This window comes from Haliotis rubra, unplaced genomic scaffold (assembly GCF_003918875.1).
Source record: "Haliotis rubra isolate DU_JTF1 unplaced genomic scaffold, ASM391887v1 Scf438, whole genome shotgun sequence".
NCBI classification, from domain to species: Eukaryota; Metazoa; Mollusca; class Gastropoda; order Lepetellida; family Haliotidae; genus Haliotis; species Haliotis rubra.
In genome coordinates, this window is record NW_025767122.1 from 205325 (window position 1) to 225233 (window position 19909).

Consider the following 19909-nt stretch of genomic DNA (forward strand, 5'->3'; position numbering starts at 1 on the left):
GCGAAATATATGCTTTATCCTTGGAATTTTCTCTTTGGAAATATAGTCAGATCACTAGCTTAGGATATATTCAATATAACAGTAAGACCCGTTCCAGTCTGAACCCATTTATGTGCTGCTCTAGCATATCAAGGCTTAAATACCTCGAGGCTTTCCTCATAGAATTATTTATAATTTACCTTATTCATAACTTTTTTCTGTGACTATATTTTGGGGTTTTTGGTGTTTCTCTCTCCAGTCGTGCCGAGATAAGCAATCCGCTTGTCACCGGTTATTCCCGAATTAGCCCGAGCCTTTCCGAATGCTGCTTATCATTTCCGGGTCCTTTTCAGCTCACATGGCTGACTCGGATGGGTTTATTGTGGTTAAGAAGGGTAAAGGTAGGCGACCAAGGCCAAACAGAGACTGTGTGTCAAGTTCAACAGAGGTGTTTGATCGCAATAAAAGTGATCACGATATCGACTTGGGAAGAGTGAAAGAAAAGATACATTTGTTGAGGTGAGGTTCGGATTGAGAAACTGAGGCCAGTGAGCTCACTTGACAGTTTACATATTTGCGCATCTTACCTTTAGTGTTTTATGAAGTGGATCGCTACTGATTCATTGTTACAAATATATCTATGTTGACGTGGTCATGAGCAGGCAACGTTGCGGGATATGTAGCGTTAATTGGCTCAGACTGCATTGCTTCAGTGGTTTCACGGTACACATGCTTGTATGTTCGTTGGGGTGAGGTGAGGTGAGGTCAAATTGGGTTTAACGTCGTACTTGAAAATATTTCGCTCATATGACGACGTGCATGCGTGTGTATGTGTATGTGCGGCTGCTTGTACTAGCCCAGACTGAAGCTGGTTTTATAGTGCTAGCCCACTGAGATACCATGCCGTGAAGCATGCAGTGAAGCATGAATACCCCACTCAGACACAGTATACTGACTCCGAGCCGACCAGCCCTTGTTGTACCCATTAATGCCGAGCGCCAGACAGGGACCAACAAGTACCATATTTTAACGTCTTTTGGTATGACTCAGTCGGGAATCGAACCTGTGACCTTCCGCTCTCTGAGCGGACGCTCTAACCACTACACCACGGAGGCGGTCTTGTTGGGGTTAGTTGTGGTAGGGTAAATGTAGGTTACACCCACCTCTATCCATATCGCTTGGATTTAAGGTAAGACTTCCGCCTGTATCCCGCCTAAATTTTAACGATGAGGAAAAATTTATTTGAGTGACATTTTTAGAAGATGGATGTGTCTTTCAGTATGTTCAGATAGAAACATGTTAAAACTCGTCCTTATGATGATTAATATATATTCAGGTGATATGATTTGACTAGAATGAAATTTAACTAATTTAAGGGGGATATCCTTTATCAAATAATTCAGCGTAATTTCAGGAAAATCTGTTTATCAAATTTTGAGTTTTATGGAGAACGTAGCTTATTAACATTCTGATATAGTGGAATAGTTTGTGCTGATCACTTCATTTATTATTTGTAATAAAGGACGGGGGGTCCTTGTGTGGCCTGTTTATTTTGATCTGGCTGATTAAAGGAACTAATTAGTTTAGTGTCTCGCTGGCAATGTGAGTTTTCTTATTTCAAGTGGTACTTATTGAAAATATAAGGCTTGTAATTTAGGCGTAACTTTATCTAAACAAAATGATTGATGTTTGTTTCAGAGATGAATTGAAGTGCAGTGAGTTCTACACCAATGTTCTAGGTAAGGCCGTTTCTACTGTAGTTGGTTTCCTTACCAAATTTAGAGAACGAATAATAAAAGTATTTCTAACAGGTCATGGAGAATGTATGTGACAAAGTAAACTTTTGATAGGGTGGGTAGTTATAACGCTGTATGCAGTACGAACATTAGGACTCAGTGTCACTGTTTGCAATGATAAATGTTCCCAGTACCCTGTCATAATCGTGATAAGTCCAAGCAATACCAGGATTCTGTTTTTAACACTTAACAGACTTTTTCTGCCAAAGTTTGGTGTTCTAATTTTTTGCATAGTAGCCATGGTGACAGCATGGAAAACCTCATGAATAGGTTTTAGGTTTTTTTCACGATTTTGAGTTTGCTACGTTTTCAGATCAGTTGAAACAGTGTTGTTTGACTGTTTACCAAGAGAGAAAAAAGCAGGATTCTGAAAGTCGGTGTGATGCTGATCTGGAGGATGTTGAAAGAGATGTGGCTGGGCTCTGTCTCAATGACCCTCCCAAAAACACGACCCTCCCTCCAGACATGGAGTGTATTTGTTACGGCGTGGGCAACATCTCCGGAAACATCATTGCACAGTATCAGCTGGGTCTCGTCATGGCGCTGAGGGAGGACTTCAAGGTAGGCAGGGAGTAGATCAAGTCACCCGTCACACATACCATTTAGCATACCAGTATCAGCTTGGTCTCGTCATGGCACTTAGGGAGGACTTCAAGGTAGGCATGGAGTACAGTTAAGTAAACTTAGGCTCAGTATTATTCGTTAACTGCTATACTGAGTCTAACAAACCCTAGTAGAAGGTCACATCAGCTAACGTTCTGAATTGACCAATCAGAACACAGTTTACCAAATCGTGAAAGTTAACATTTGCACGTACTGTTTGAACTTTTTCCTCAAAAACTTGAATGATTCCGAATGCTATTTTTCACATGATTGCTTCCAAGTAATATACATGGAGGACACCATTATTCACAGTCACTGAAAATAGGTTTTTGTCAATATTCCAGGATATCATTGTGTGGAAATATAATTTAATAGTAGCCATGTCATCAGAAAACCCTAAGTGTATATACTGCAGGTAAAATATCTGTGTTTCATGCAGACTTTCATTTGTTGAGAGATCAGTGTCAGCGACCAAGGAAGATAAATTCCAAAAATTCTTTTGTAAAAGTCACGTCGAACCCTAAATAGTAGCCGTTGTCTGATTGCTTAAATCCGTTCCGCTGTCTCCCGTTTGATTGGGCGACCATTGGTCACTCAAATGTTAGCTGATGTGACTTTCTACTAGGGTTTGTTAGACTCAGTATAGCAGTGTAACGAATAATACTGAGCCTAAGTTTACCTAGACTGGCTGGGAGTAGATCAAGTCACCAGGCACATATGCCATTCAGCGTGACACTCAACATGTTCAGCTCAACCATACCAGTCATGGCATGCATGTTTTCTGGTGATATGGAATCAGGTCTCAACTATCCATTCATGTTACTCTTCTGTATAGGATCGACTTCAATATGTGTCCACTCTGTTGTAAGACAGACAGAAACCAGTAGACATTGCTGTCGCCTAATTTGCTATAGGTTTATGCAAGCATAAATGTAAAAAAATTGCTTGTTCAGCCAATGAAAAGCCATAGAATGATTAAAAAATTAATTTATATGCAGGGATAGAAATACCTTTTTTTCTAAGTGTGCCTTAGGGCACCAGACAAATATCTTAGGTGTGCCTTCAGAAATGAAGTGTGTCCACATGTTTTGAGAATATATGACAATGATGATGATCATTTGAAATTTATTGTTAAACTAAAGAAATGGGTTTATGAGCATTCAAATATGTATGGTATTATTCAGTTTGGAAAAAAATAATTGTTTTAGGGATTAAATGACTAAAGGTGAGTTATGTTTTCAAAAAATTAGGCGTGTCAAAAGGGCACCGAGAACATTTTTTAGCCGTGCCATTTCAATATTTACCGTACCATGGCACACTAATACATGGGGTATTTCGAACCATGATATATCTTTCAAAATGTAGCTGAAGTTTCTCAGATCCTTCTTAAAGTTAAAAACAGATTTTTTTTTCACTTTCTGATAAGAAGTCTCCTGTTTCTTGTGATCATGTATTGCCGTCACTTAGAAGAATTTAAAGAAGTGATGCATTTATTTCATTGGTTTGATATCAAATAAAGGAATGTATCCAGTCATAGTCACTGACAGTAAGTGACATTAGTGTTGATGAACTTAGTGTTGAGGGGTTGTGGGTTGGTGCTCACTTGGTTTATTTCCACAATATTGTAGCTGGACCAAGACAGGTGCTTCATGTTTGATCCAGTCTTCACTGAGGGAGAGAAGCAGACCCTTCGAGATCTTCACTTCAGTATTATTCCTGTAAACGAGGTGAGTATGGTTGGGCGAACCATAGCTGTGGAGAAAATCAGTTTTGATTGGTCAATAAGAGGCTTCCATTCCCATGAATATGCTTTAGATTTTTTTATTGCTCAAAAATAGAGGCTTGTACAAAGCGTCCTTAGTGCTATGGAATTGTATGTGTCCGAGGTGTACACACAAAACTCACATTCTTTTTAAAACACTATTTTAGAATTAGTTAATATCAATGTCTGAAAGTATACCCTAATTTTTCTCCAATTGAAAGTGAGAATTTCTGAACATGTTATGAGGCCTTTGTTTTGGGACTAAACAAGCCAGGGTTACCCCCCTTTGATTTAGACAAAAATGGTGCAAATTTAACGGTCATGTCTGAATGTAACAGATTTCCAGTACCAAGGGTATGAACCAAACAGCTGTCTCTGAGTCAGTATACCTTGTCTGAGTAGGGCACATGTTGACAACAGGTCATACATTGTGACCATCCAATCCTCATATTAGATGCTTCCTTGCAAGTTACAAAGAAATCAAAACAATCCATTGGCCACAGTGTTGACAGGGTTGTCTTCTATTAATTAGCAAATGCAAGCTGCTTGGGTTATGAACACATTTGAATGATATTTCGTATTATCCCCCGCAACGCATTTTACGGGGGGTATTAAAATGGACTCCGTCCGTGCGTGCGTGCGTCCTTCCGTATGTCCGTGCACATTTGTCTTTTCCGGAGCAGAACTCTAAAACCGTTCAATATTTCTTCACCAAACTTGGCACATAGATAGATCTGGTGGTGTACTGGTGCCTTTTGGTAGTTTTGGAATTCTGAATAAAACATTTTGGCGTTTCCATGGCAACAAGTTCGACTTACAATGAAATTAGTGGTAGTGCTCTTTTCCGGAGCAGAACTCTAAAACCATTCCATATTTCTTCACCAAACTTGGCACATAGATAGATCTGGTGGTGTACTGGTGCCTTTTGGTAGTTTTGGAATTCTGAATAAAATATTTTTGGCGTTTCCGTGGCAACAAGTTTGACTTAGCCTGAAATTGGTGGTGGTACACATTTCCGGCGCTGAACTCTAAAACCGTTCACTATTTCTTCACCAAACTTGGCACATAGATAGATCTGGTGGTGTACTGGTGCCTTTTAGTAGTTTTGGAATTCTGAATAAAATATTTTTGGCGTTTCCATGGCAACAAGTTTTACTTAGCCTGAAATTGGTGGTAGTGCTCTTTTCCGGAGCAGAACTCTAAAACCGTTCACTATTTCTTCACCAAACTTGGCACATAGATAGATCTGGTGGTGTACTGGTGCCTTTTAGTAGTTTTGGATTTCTGAATAAAATATTTTTGGCATTTCCATTGCAACAAGTTTGACATAGACTGAAATTGGTGATAGTGCTTCTTTCTGGAGCAGAACTTTAAAAACCTTTCAATACTCTACTTCCACTTTTCTATATACACACCTAAATATTTGACATAATCAAATAATCGTAGACATAATCATGAAGAGTATTTTGCCATTGCAGGGGATATTGATGACTTTGTCTTCTTGTAGAAACCAGTGTTTAAAACTCCCAAAATTCCAAGCCAGACAGCCAGACTGGTAACTTAAAAAAATTACCAGTCCGGATACAAACTTGCCTGTCCGGTTTTCAACAATTAAGAAAAAAAAAAAAATCAGGTTTCTGAATACTTTACTGTTTGTTAGCATCGCAATGAACGACATAGCACCAACAGGCAATGCACCGAGTTTAGGTAAACTGAAAGTACATGTGTTGTGATTGGTTATTGTAAAATGAACTGTCCAATCATTAATAGTTTAACATAATTATCATAATACCTTAAACACCTCAAACTGACGACACGAGAACCTGTCTGATATTATGAAATATTTACTGATAGGGGTAAAAACATCTACCAGACCACCGGACAGGCTACTTTTGAAATTTGACCGTCCAAGATGAAAATAGACCGTTACGAACGGTCAGGCAGGCGGGAATTTTAAACGCAATAGAAACATATCATTAGTTTTGGGTTTTTATTTGGCTTGTTTATTTTCATAGTTCAATAACGCACTCGGTAATATTTCAGCCGTAAGATGGCGGTTTGTAATACTGAGTCTGGGCCTGACAGTCCGGCGATTCACAACATGTACTTTTTGAAATTGAACAGGATTGTTAGTTAAGCAGGATCATCGAAACGATCAGGGCCCTTATTCTCGGAATGTTCGTAGCCTTAAGAATTCTTAACTTTGGTCGTAGCCAATGTGTTGAGAATGGGCTTAAGAAGTTTGAACGTTTAGAGAATAGATAGCTTGGGCCTAGATTTTCGAAGCTCTCTTAGCGCTAAGATAGTCGTAAGTGCCGTACATTAACATTAACTTACGACTATCTTAGCGTTAAGAGAGCTTCGAAAATCTAGGCCCTGGGCTTCTGATACCCGTGTAGAACACATTTCACACATTCAAGAACACATAATCCACATGCACCAATGTTAAACTTTGTCTAGTATATTGTGAGCATGTTTGGTGAGGTGTTGTGTTGATTGTAGGAAGGCAAGAGGCGCTGTCCTAGGCCAGCATTGTTCTTTCTCCCGCACTGTGGCAAGGCGTTCTACAACAACCTTTTGTGGTGCAACTGGCAGCCACAGACGCTCTGCAACATCGTCATCATCGGAAACAGCTTCAAGGCCATGGTTGAAAGGTGACAGTTGATGTAACAATAGTACAAGATCTTATAGTCCATCAGCCTTACTTCTTTTCATGACTAAATTCACCTTGAGTATGTCTGTGTGCATGTGTTTGGTTGTACACATGAAGAATTTGATTTAATGAGAATGAGGATTAAATGATGATCTTAAACACTGTACTTAACTTTTATTTGGTTGTAACATGCATAAAGGAAAGGGTTAACATTGTCCCAGTAGCAGCCAAGAGTTATCTCCCTTACATTGTGATATCAACATAGTTTGTGTCGTGGAAGGCTGTTGATTTTCAGACTCACAAAGCTCCTGACATATTTTTCATCCTGTTTCAGGACTCCTGAGCGACTTTTAAAAGAAACTGGATTATATATAATGAAGGTACTTGATAATGAAATATTCAGAATATATACATGAAATTCTTTTCTAGTATGACAACTTCAGGTAGAACATAATGGAGAAATAATGCCGACAAATTCAAGTGATTTTTCTGATTTCAACAATGTTATGCGGTTAAAATATAATTTGTCTATAATTTTGTGTAATAATTTATCATTGTCTAAGTTTTAATTTTTAATTTTTGTTCAGAATCACGAGTGATTTCCTGTTTCTGACTCAACTGCTGCAACAATAGTGTGATGTTATCATGTTTCAGTTCAAAAGAATGTTAATATCTGTGGAAAATATCTTATTGCGACATTCAAATGTCCAGTAAATGTCAAGGAAATAGTAATTATGACTTAAAATTTCTAATGGTTCTTGTTCTACTCAACCGGTTAAGATCTGGGTTAGAATTTGTCTTCAGTAACCCATGCTTGTTGTAAGAGGCGACTAACGGGATCAGATGGTCAGACTCGCTGACTTGGTTGACACACGTCATCGTATCCCAGTTGTGTAGATCGATGCTCCTACTGTTGATAACTGGATTGTCTGGTCCAGACTCGATTATTTACAGACCGCCACCATATAGCTGGAATATTGCTGAAATCAGTGTAAAACTAAAGTTACTCCCATTTGGAATTTTGTTCCTCAGAAAATATTTTCTTTCAGATTCAGGAGTACACAGCTGAGATCCCTGTAAGTCAAGCCTTTCATCACAGCGACGTCTTCAACGACATGGCCATCCACTACTTCCCTCTCCATCGGCTGACCACTGCTCCCAGGGAATTGTGGGAGGCCCATGATGCACCTGTGTACAGCCAACATGATGCAGAGATAATACTTAGCTGATTCAAATGTCTGATGAGCAATTTATGAACTTGAACTCCATGGTGATTCCATGTTTGAACTGGCTATCAACCTCAGGTTTTCATGGCCTCAACCTGATAAATCATGTGATCATCCATGGGATTTACCCAATGAATCATGTTATCAACCTCAGGTTTTCCTAATCCGTGAATATCCGGGTTAGAATTGATCTTCAGTAACCCATGCTTGTCTAAGAGGCGACTAACTGGGGCTGGCTGGTCAGGCTCATTGACTTGGTTGACATATGTCATCGTATTCCAACTGCGTAGTTCGATGCTCATGCTGCTGATCACTGGATTGTCTGGTCCAGATTCAGTTATTTACAGACCGCCACCATACAGCTGGAATATTGCTGAGAGCAGCGTAAAATTAAACTCACTCAGGTTTTCCTGGCCCAGACTCAATGAATCATGTTATCAACCTAAGGTTTTCCTCGCCTTGTATTAATGAATCATGTTATTAACCTCAGGTTTTCATTGCCCCAAATTTCCAGCGTTGTACACATGGGTACAATGTGTGAAGCCTATTTGTGTTGTCCCCCGCCGTGATGTTGCTGGAATATTGCTAATCATGTAAAAACCAAACTAAGTCAGTCCAGCTTGTTGTGATCCTGGCAGTATGAGCTTAAGACCACCATCAGGTTTAGATTTTTGAATTTCTTAAGCTAAGATAGTGAAGTGCCATATATTGGCATTAACTTAAGGCTATCTTAGCTTAAAAGCTTCAAAATCTAGGCCAGGTCGTTCACATCTCAGCCTTGATATAAAGAAAGACAAAGAAAACACAGTACAGGTTTAGGGTCTGTATTTACTCCATCAGCTCAGCACAAGTCGGTGTTGTGTCCAGTGAGATGTGTTTAAAACAATGAACAGTGTCCACATCACTTACAAGCAGGAAAATCTTAGCTTCATGCTCAACCTCGAAGTAAGTACCACATCATATCAGAAATGTTTCAACATGGCCAGACCAATTTAACTTCTTATTTTACAGACCAGTTTTCTCTAAATGTTTCAAAAGAAAAATAATAAAACTAAAAATGTTTGACTTGAAATCTGCATAACCTTGAAATATTTAATATTTCATCAGTTTATCAAGAATGTTATTTCTCTGGCATTAAAGTATATGCCTATGAGTGAGTGAGTTGAGTTTTATGCCGCTTTTAGCATTATTCCAGCAATGTCGCGGTCCGGGACACCAGAAATGATATGCAAGAAACAAGAACTTAAATTGGACTGGCATTATCAAAATGTATGCTTAGAGACATTAAAATATAAAGTAATCAAACCGGGTTAAACATGATGACATTATTCCTTAAAAAGTAGAACAAGCATACATACATAAGTGACATGATACAGTGATGAACTTGGAGAACACGGCTTTGGTCAGATACATCGGATTATCTGTATTTGTGCAGAATGATGGTCACAGTCAATGGAGGAGTTCGATAAAACATTCGTTGTTGTTGAATTCTGCCCATGGCAATGATCCAGCTGATTGACAGCTTCTTCATAGATCTAGACCAGACACTCCAGTGACTGATACCGTGAGTGACGATCTGTGCGTCAACCCTATCACCGAGTCCAACCACCTAGTCCATTTACTCGTCTTAAGCTTTGGTTACTAGGGACCTTTCCTTACCCAGAATCTCCACAGGATTTTTGTGCGACAAATATCAGCAAGATCAAGTGTGATGTCATTCTGCATCCACCCTGCATTTGAGTTAAGAAGTTTTAACATTTACTTAACAGCCCAGTCTCCACATCTAACTACGAAATCACACGCTCAGCAGTGACTCTGCATCTGCACCAGCTTCTGTCACTGTCCAAGAAAATGGCTCATTTGGCCTTTCATTGCTGAAACTTTTCAACTGACTGAAAAGACAAATAACATTTTGATTCACGACACATTTTTGCTAAAGAACAAACTTGAATTTTAAAGGCTGTTCCAGTTTCTTAAAAATAGATTTGATTTTCTAATCATTCATAACATTTTGTTGAAATTACTTAGTTACCCAGTATTTCTGCTCTATTTAACATGCATTCAAAATCCACATACTCTTCCAAAAATTATAACTGATTGAAATCCATGTAATCCTCCAAAAATATACATCTTTATTTCCTGAACACAAAATGGAAACGACAAGCTAATACTACTCTTGGGCCATAGCCTTGCTCATACTTAGATTTTGAAAATACCATGTTTCTTTCAGTGTGGACCAAGATGTACATCTGATAATACCAGACATCATTTCTACTGTAATAGTATCCAGAATGTTGTTGTTGTTGTTGTTGTTGTTGTTGTTAAGAAGAAGGGATGACTCAGGGTAGCTTGATCGACAATCAGTTCTTTCACACAGGGAAACGCACAACACTCCAAGACTGAAGAATGGTTTACAGAATACGTACGATCAGACTGATATTAACCTCACAGCCATACATTAGAAGACTAAGTTGTGTCCACGGCAGACTAAACTTCCATGGTTCTTTATAACCTTTTCCTTTTAAAGTGAGTGACATGGTTGGGTTAACAGAGGTTCAAGCAGTATTCCTGTTGTCACCTCTTGTGTGATCCGTGATGCACTTTCAGATGTTTACCAACTCAGACCATGGGTATGGTGTAGTGTTGGGAATTGGCTGAAATCTCACAATTGATGATTGGTTCAATACCAACGACCAATCATCGAAAAAGAATTGGTTAGCGTCATTTTTTAGATTTTCCTATTCAGATTGTAGTTGCAGATAAGTATAAAGAAAAAACACTTGGTTTTCTGGGTTTTTTTTAGAAACTGCACAAATTACATTTGCAGATTTCACACCCAGTGTAAAATGATTCAGTTCCAGTGTAACATTAACTTCCCAGATTCTTCAAGAAATATTCAGTCATGACTTTTCAGAAAGTGAAGTGAGTTTTCTTAGAAATAAACAGGTTTTCAGGCCCTGACAACGTCCTAGATATGTTCCATCATCAAGTATTTCAAACTCAATTACAGAGGTTCCAAAATCGTTTGTGTTTGATTATGAGAAAATGTGATCGATTGCTTGGTCGTTTGGCCACTGCGACCAATCTTCGATTATTTCAATTAATCGTCCCACCACTAGTATGGTGTGACAAACCTACAAAACATACTAATGATACATGGGATGATTTGAACCAGTGATCATGGTCATTGTTTTCTAGCATATCCAAGGGAAGCAACTCTGCATAGCAAACTGTGGCACCTGAGACAATGGCCACCCATACCCCTTGACTAATTAAAGCCCTGAGAATGCATATATCTACATGAAACTTCAGCGCTGATAAGAATTCTTCCTGAACCAGAAAAGCATCATCTAGGAATAGAACTAGTGATAAAATGTTGGTTTCACCTCTCTTTAGAAACTCAACCATGACATAAATCTTAAAAGAATATGCCTCATACTAACTGACAAAGGAATACTGATCATATTTGTTGATAAATTCTGTGCAAAGTGACAAAAATGATGCAGCAATGACTTGAATTCAACTGGTGTAAGATAAAACAATGGTGTAACAGGGAGTATTTTATGTCATTCAAAAGCTCTCTCAGTAACCATGGTAACAGTTCAGGTATATGACACTGGACCATAAACAACTGAGTCTGGACCAGACAATCCTGTGATTGATACGGTGAGCAACAATCATGCCAACAGGGTTGTCCTGACCCCAACCATTCATTCATCTCATGCAATAAGCACCAGCTGCTCACTGCTTACACTCTTACCCAGAGTCTCCACAGGGAAAAGATGTAAGAAAATAAATGAAGTTAAAATATGTATCCCATTCATAAGCTTTGAATCAATATCTGTTAAAGAACAGGAATTTCAAGTTCTGATTAAAGCAGTTACATTGTAAAATGTAGGCATGAAAAGCAATCACAATGTCAATATATACACAAAGAACTTAGTTAAGCACCCCCTGACATATCTCACTATTGAATGAGCCCGGATCTTAACCCTTTGGAGCATATCTGGGACATGATTGGTTGCCGTGTGCAACAAAGGGATCCTCCTGCACAGAACCTGGCCCAGTTGGAAGCTGCTTTACACGAGGGATGGCGTAGACTGCCCTGTCAGAGGATCAGGAGGCTGACAGGGGGTATGAGGAGGAGAGTGCTGGCTGTCATACAGTCACATGGAGTTTACACTCGGTATTGACCTTGAATCATGTAAGACACGCAAAATGACATTTTAAATGTTCACATTCACCAATATATCCAACATTAAACATTCCAGGGCCATACTTGTACAGATATGGTTTTGTATGTAAATCAGTAAAAAAAAATTAAAATGAGCAATTATCATCATAAAATCAACATGGATTCCAATCATTTTGTTGTTTTTCATGAGTGAAAGGATCATTCAGGTCCGAGAAACTCAAGTTTTTCCATCGTGGTCACCACGAGAAGTTTTATGTACGTGTTGAAAACATATCATTGCAAAAATACAGCAGGTGCTTAAGTTCTTTGTGTATAGTTGTTATCAATAAGAACTCTCATCTCTGAATGATCAAAGTTCAGGAAGACTGTTGACTTATAAGCAGATTATAAGGACTCATCCATACGTCCACACGATCCACGCAATATAAATAAAATGAATTCCCAAACACTACCTCACCTCTCACATATTGCACACATTCATTGTTCAAACATACCAGAGGTGTATTGTAGACACAGAATAAAACCATTGCTTGACATATATTTTCCAAACTTTCTTAATTACCTAATTGACAGCTGTACACTGATTCAACAAACAATAAACTCTTACAGAACAAGTAACATTAATATTAACTGCGGCATAAGGTTTCCATTCGCGTGGCAAACAATTAAAAAAGGATACCCAATATAAAATAAATGTTTTTCAATAGTACAATATAAACCCTTTTAGAATTACAAAGACACAAAGATGATTTTCAGTGTTGCTCCTTGCCAGCACTGTGTATTCACATAAGCAATATTATGGCTAAAATATCTCAGTATCTGCATATTCACAAAAATTCTTAAGTTACACAACACATAAATGTAATCTTTAGGCCAGACCAATTTTATTTCTTGTTTCACGGATCCGACGGTCATATTTTTTCATGAATAAGAAAAAAATAATAATAATAATAATTTTCCCCACTCAAAATATAAAATCCTAATGTTAATGTGATATAAGTGAAATACTCTTGAAATCAGTGAAACCTAAACTCACTCAACTTATTTTTAGTTATAGACAAACCAAAAGAGCTAACATGGAAACACTCCTGTGGGTTTTGCTTTGACTGGTGATTATATGTATTTTTTGTCACTCCTGCATTTAGGCTTTCTGAGGACAAAAATCCGTAAAACAAGAAATAAAATTGTTCTGGCCTTAGTAAAAAAAAAAATGAATGGAAACTCATGAAAATGTTCATGAGCGACGTTGACCTGAATAACCTGCACGACCTTGACATTGTAAAAGTGGCCTTGATCAAATGCTCTCTGATATATAGACCATCAATATTAGGGTTGAGAAAACTTGCCCTCATTAAAACACACACAAAGTGATAAGGATTCAGATAAAACATAACGTTTTGATCATGGAAATACAAAAAAAATACTGTCAGGTGTGACTGTAAGTTTTAAAGGAAATCATCTGCTATTCTGCATATCAAGCTACATAGGTGTGGGTGTGGATGTTGAGGGGGGAGCGGTACAATGACACCTGTGGTGCATACAGTGCCACCCTATTAGGTCTCGTCACCTTATGGAGTGTGACACCACCCTTTAGGCTACAATGATGTAGTATGAGATAAGGAAACACCTAGTGTTACTATGGGAACCTGCAGATTGTTACTAAACATGTCATTCTACTGTGACACCCCAAGGGATACATGAGATCCTTTGGGCTACAATGACACGCTCCAAGGAATGTGATGACACCCTTTAGGCTACAATGACACCACAAGGGATGTGACAACAGCCTTTATGCTACAATGACACCACAAGGGATGTGACAACAGCCTTTAGGCTACAATGGCACACCAAGGCATATGACAACAACCTTAACACCCACATTAACACCCAATGTCAAAGGATGACATCCTACACTAACAAAAGGGTATTAAGAAATATTCTGGGCAGTGGTGGACAACCATTTCTCCAAAATCTAGTTATGTAATACTAAGTGGTTTTCTGAAAAATAGCCGACTAGTTCAACAATATATTCTAGGTCCTGCAGGGAAGTAGGATGTTGTGTGATCTATGAAGCCACCTTTTAGGCTCTACTACAACATACCTACCAGGAAACAATGACACCCATTGACATAGATTCACTATGGGTTAGGCCACAATAAATTAATATAGATTCCATCCAAATTTCCCCAAAAATGACACAGGCAGCATTTGTTTTTAATATTTTATTTTGTTCATATTCAGCAAATTCTTGAAGGTATCCCTGTTGACAGATTTGATTAACTTAACGCATGAATGTTAGGTGGGAGTTCATCAAGTGTAGAAAAAATGGAATATATTGGGCTGCAAGGTACAAGCAGGATATACCAAACTTTTTCTGTGTTCAAATAGATTGGGTAAAGGAATATTTTGTTGGTATCATATAACCAAAAATCTACACAGCAATTTGTTCACAAATGATGTTTACCTTTGGAATCGATTGAGAATACAACAGAAGTGAAGTTTCTCCCATATTGTTATCTCCCCTGTTTCCATGACAACAAAATGGCTGATTACTTTATGTTTAGTATGTAGAAAATCACATCTGCACATAAAACTACTGTCAATTATTGTCACTTATATAGCTCCCAATATATTGCATTACACAATTCAAAATCCTGTGGCCCAATAAATTGCCATACAATGGTCTTGCCAACTGACGCCTGGTAGCAAATATTATGAAGGTAGTAAACACAATGATGTGAGGCAGTGTTTGGTAGTGAGAAAGGTGTGGATGAGAATCTAACAGTTAATTTATTATGGCCTTAAGATGACACTTAATGGGTGCAATGACAGTTTAGAAGCCAGGTGAGCATCCTTGGCTGCCGCTGATCCCATCCAGTCAGAAGCTTCTCTTTCTTCAGTTAATACATATATCTAATGACATGGCTATACTGAGACCTGAAGTATCTAAGGACATACAAACACATTTGGCACAGTATTTAACACACAACCATCAGCATCTTCAGTTGGGTTCCAAGCTTGACGGGGAGGACACTACAACACATCATGTGACTGTGTGAGCTGGCACAGCACCGGTTCCAGTGTCTTGTGCCCTATGGCAGTAGTCATTAGTGAGTCCCCCACTATACTCCACTTCCAACGGTGACCCTGTGAGGGTGGAGAAACTTCGCAGACTCAACCATGTTTGACTTGGGTTGGTATCTTTACCGACTGTATCCTTTTCAGACTTGGGCTACAGATTTGGGTAACATACCACTTCTACCAGGGCTGGTATCTTCACTGGCTGTATCCTTTTCAAACTTGGGCTTTAGATTTGGTTACACACTCCTTCTACAGGGCTGGTATCTTCACCATATGTATCCGTATCAGACTTTGGATACAGATTTGGGTAACACACCACTTCTGCCAGGGTTGGTATCTAACCGACTGTATCCTTTTCAAACTTGGGCTTTAGATTGGGTAACACACCACTTCTGCCACGGCTGGTATCTTCACCGACTGTATCCTTTTCACTTGGGCTTTAGATTGGGTAACACACTCCTTCTACAGGGTTGAAATCTTAACCGACTGTATCCTTTTCAAACTTGGGCTTTAGATTGGGTAACACACTCTTTCTACAGGGTTGGAATCTTCACCAACTGTATCCTTTTCAAACTTGGGCTTTAGATTGGGTAACACACTCTTTCTACAGGGTTAGAATCTTCACCGACTGTATCCTTTTCATACTTGGGCTTTAGATTGGGTAACACACTCTTTCTACAGGGTTAGAATCTTCACCGACTGTATCCTTTTCATACTTTAGATTGTATCAGGGTTAGAGTCTTCACCGACTGTATCCTTTTCAAACTTGGGCTTTAGATTGGGTTAGAATCTTCACACATCCTTTTCAAACTTGGGCTAACACAGGGTTGGAATCTTCACCGACTGTATCCTTTTCAAACTTGGGCTTTAGATTGGGTAACACACTCTTTCTACAGGGTTAGAATCTTGGAAAACTTGGGCTTTAGATTTCACCTTTTCAAACTTGGGCTTTAGATTGGGTAACACACTGTTGGAATCTTCCTGTTTCAAACTTGGGCTTTAGATTGGGTAACACACCACTTCTACAGGGCTGGTATCTTCACCGACTGTATCCTTTTCAAACTTGGGCTTTAGATTGGGTAACACACTCCTTCTACCAGGGCTGGTATCTTCACCGACTGCATCCTTTTCAAACTTGGGCTTTAGATTGGGTAACACACCACTTCTACAGGGCTGGTATCTTCACCGACTGTATCCATGTTGGACTTTCCATTACATACAACTCCTACTTGGTCAGTATTTCCACAGACTGCATCCAGACAGCATCAAATCCAATCCAGTATGAGAATAAACAATCCGACACCCTAACCATTCACTTCACCGAACTCACTGAATTCTGAGTATGTGTTAATTAATTATAGAGAGGAAAGGTGTAGGGCAAAGGGCTGTATCACAGAACGCTGTTACACACTGAAGCGGACATGTTCTAGTCAGAAACAATTCCCCGTTTATCCGAGGCATCTGTAGTGGTACAGTGGCACCACATTTGGAGAATTGTGCGCAGGCAACAATGCAGAGGTGAGACTGGCAATCCAGTCAGCGAGTGATCCAGGAATCCGATTCCTGTTTCATGCACACCGAGATGCAGGAACGATGGGGCTGTAAAACATGTTAACATGACATCCACTGACAACACCAGGAGAGTCAACTCTACAGTAATAGTATGAGGTATGGGTCACATCCACATCCATTGTTCAACCGTGAGCAGCTAGGGAGTACTTTTGATGAATTCTCCATAGAAATTGAACAATTCTAAGCACAACATGTCATTAAAGTTTCACATCATTCTTCCAGTCATCTCGTAGAGAATGCTCGAACAGAGCTGCTCGGTTTTGGTTATCTCCCTTTTTAACCCAGTGTCCATACATTCCAAATGCACATCCATCTATCAGCTTCCGGAACAATTTGACGCTGTACGGGTTAGTTGTCACCACATCCAATGATATAGGGGGTGGGTTTTCGTAAAAATGCCTTAAACGGAAGAAGAATCTTGTGCACAAGATTGCAGCCTGAAAAACAGAAGTTGAACACACATTAGTTTTGTTTCTTAAATTAACACCGCAGTCAGCAATATTACAGCTCTATAATGGTGGCAGATCAATATTGTGAAAACCCATCACTGTTTGGGGTATGATGACAAACTTTGCTTTGACTGCAATTTGACAAAATCTTGTCTCCAAACAGAGGAAGCCACCAAGGTAAACGTGACAATGAAATTTGGTTGGTAATTGTATTCCAAAAGCATTGTACTGAATGTCTTAACAACATCTTAAATTTGGATCAGTATGTTTCTTTTTGAAACAAATTTTATTATTTCAGTGTCTCTATAGTCCAAGTCATCTTTTACCATTGTCAGCGTAAAAAACACTTATCATTCTGAAGTGTGTTTGTCGGTATCAGCACGAAAACCAAATTCAAGAAAATTCAAATCTATGGCCAAAACAGTATTTACACATTTGTTTAAAACTAGACTGACTCCCAAAACTCAGATAAACAAAAATAACCTCATTTGTTAACATAATTTTCTGTTGGCTCAGGGCCTTAAGCTGAACAAGCAGCATTATTCCGTGAAATTCTCACCCTGAATGTTCTTCTAGCATGGAACTTCTTCACAGGACCAAACTGGAGAAAAACCAAAAACAGGCAAATGAGTATCAGTAACATGAATTTATATTTTAAACTACTTGAGTTTATTTCATCTTAAATTACTGAGAAAAAGTTATGACAGAAGAAAAGTTGGTAAACCACCTTCAGGTAATAATGACAAAAGGAAAACTTAACAATCCACAAGTCTCACCTCTCTCTTGAAGAATGGATGTGCTAGAGTTTCCTTTGCAGTGAACCGCTGTGACGGATTCACCACCAGCAGCTTGGAGATCTACAAAACACAATAATATAATCAACCACACCCCTAGACAGATGGGTCTACCTACTTGTAGCTTCTCGTCAAAGAGAGTGATTTGAGTTTAGTTTTATGCCACTTTTAGCAATATTGCATCAATATCACAGCAAAAGCAGCGCAACTCACCAGTTCTTTAGGAGGTTCTGTGATGTCGTCCCACTCGGGGCTGTTGAAGTGGTAGTTACCCTGCATGATAGCTCGCAACATCATCATCTGCTTCCGATGCCAGAACGGCGGAGATCCACACAGCCTGGGGACATAGCACAACTAGTTACATCCTGTGTATAACGAGTTGTATCTTCTGTACAACTAAGTTCACATTCTTTTCAGAAGTAATAACACCTTATGCCCAACTATTTGATTTGCATGTTAGACGTTGGTGAGAAAAAATACTAGGGCTGCAACGATTTGGTTCCATTCATCGAAAATCGAACCTGACACCTTAGTTTCGATTTTCGATAACCATTATCTCTATTTCGATTCGCTATTTGAGTGCTGTTCTGTGTTTAAACATCATCTTTCATTTGTTTGAAAAAGGTTTTATCATTTACATTCCTGATTCCCTAGTCAAATCTTGGAAAAGGGTTTCAGTGTGATATGTTTTGCTTAATAAACTCTGAGAGTTAAATGAAATCTGATGTTTTTACTTGTATGAAAAATCGAATCAAAATGATTGAATCGAGGGTCCAATATCGAAAATCGAATCGAATCAAGGTCTGGGTGAATTGTTGCAGCCCTAAAAAATACAGGCAAGGTACTTTATGGATCACAACCTCTTTATTATATCATAAAGCGACATTTCCTTGTAGATTCTTAAACTGTTAGAAGAAGTTGTCACCCATACAATATCTTTTCTTTACTGTTACACCCAAGTTGTTTCACCTCATGTAGAACTAGTTACATCTTTTGTACAGCTAGTTACACTATATGCATAACTGGCTACAACTATAGTCTGTTTGCAGTGAAAATATACTGGTGAATTTCACTTAAAACAAAAAAGTAAATCGAATAAAGTGAAATTAAGATAGCAAATCCTCATAATTTTACCTTGCCAACTGAACATTTAAATCTCAGAATTAAGATACACTTTCTTTTACAAACGATCATAAATTGAAATCGCTATTATTGGTTTGTATTACAAGGGGGTATGTGCATTAAATGAAATACTGAGAACAAGTAGGGTTGCACTAAGTTCACGCTCATCACGTACCGCACATGCATTTGTTTCACTGTTCCAACTACTGCGTTTACCCCCTTGTTCATCAAATAAACGAACTGAGGTACACTGTTTGAAGACACCGCAGGGTTCAGCGTGCCAGCTGGGTTTATCCCAATTTGAAAAGCATTTTAGTTACTCCCTGTTGACCTGATGTGGGAGAAAAGCCCTAAGTGATACACGTGAGTGAGTGAGTGAGTTTTGTTTTACCCCACTTTTAGCAATATTCCAGCAGTATCATGGTGGGGGACACCAGAAATGGGCTTCACATATTGTACCCATGTGGGGAATCGAACCTGGGTCTTCAGTGTAACCAATGAACGCTTTAACCACTAGGCTACCCCACTGCCCCAAAGTGATACAGGTCTGAAACAGGTACGGTGCTAACATCCACGATGCATTATTGATGTTTAATGGGATTCAAACCAATGATTATATGCATCTACAGGGCTCGATTTAGTGCTTTGTTACGTGCACTGGTGCAACCCAATATTAC

The 19909-nt window shown here is 38.8% G+C and overlaps 2 protein-coding genes and 1 long non-coding RNA gene across 3 annotated transcripts in view; 1 reads left to right on the forward strand and 2 right to left on the reverse strand.

The window, feature by feature from the left end:
* Window positions 1-312: 312 nt before the first annotated feature.
* On the forward strand, window positions 313-8022 carry LOC124289274 (SRR1-like protein). Its single transcript, XM_046725884.1, has 7 exons — window positions 313-498; window positions 1678-1718; window positions 2089-2336; window positions 4007-4105; window positions 6643-6794; window positions 7128-7173; window positions 7843-8022. Exons 1-7 carry the CDS (start codon window positions 338-340, stop codon window positions 8020-8022), a joined length of 927 nt encoding a protein of 308 aa, XP_046581840.1. The 5' UTR covers window positions 313-337.
* A 7767-nt stretch (window positions 8023-15789) lies between these two features.
* On the reverse strand, window positions 15790-16267 carry LOC124289264. The gene is made up of 2 exons (XR_006901635.1): window positions 16229-16267; window positions 15790-16001 (listed from the first exon to the last, which is right to left on the reverse strand). It is a non-coding gene; the product is annotated as an uncharacterized LOC124289264 (long non-coding RNA).
* Window positions 16268-16279: 12 nt separating this feature from the next.
* LOC124289263 (phosphorylase b kinase gamma catalytic chain, skeletal muscle/heart isoform-like) overlaps window positions 16280-19909 on the reverse strand; it is a 37970-nt gene continuing 34340 nt past the window's right edge. The window contains exons 11-14 of the mRNA XM_046725870.1: window positions 18324-18447; window positions 18093-18173; window positions 17876-17917; window positions 16280-17304 (exon numbers count right to left, since the gene is read on the reverse strand). Coding sequence (XP_046581826.1) covers window positions 17065-17304; window positions 17876-17917; window positions 18093-18173; window positions 18324-18447 — 487 coding nt within the window. The 3' untranslated portion in view covers window positions 16280-17064. The remainder of the gene's footprint in view (window positions 17305-17875; window positions 17918-18092; window positions 18174-18323; window positions 18448-19909) is intronic.

Bases quoted from the DNA above. Each gene is read 5' to 3' on its own strand.
- LOC124289274 (XM_046725884.1), top strand. From the start codon at position 338: ATGGCTGACTCGGATGGGTTTATTGTGGTTAAGAAGGGTAAAGGTAGG. The intron at 2,337-4,006 runs GTAGGCAGGGAG...ACAATATTGTAG, and splicing joins CGCTGAGGGAGGACTTCAAG to CTGGACCAAGACAGGTGCTT. The intron at 7,174-7,842 runs GTACTTGATAAT...ATTTTCTTTCAG, and splicing joins CTGGATTATATATAATGAAG to ATTCAGGAGTACACAGCTGA.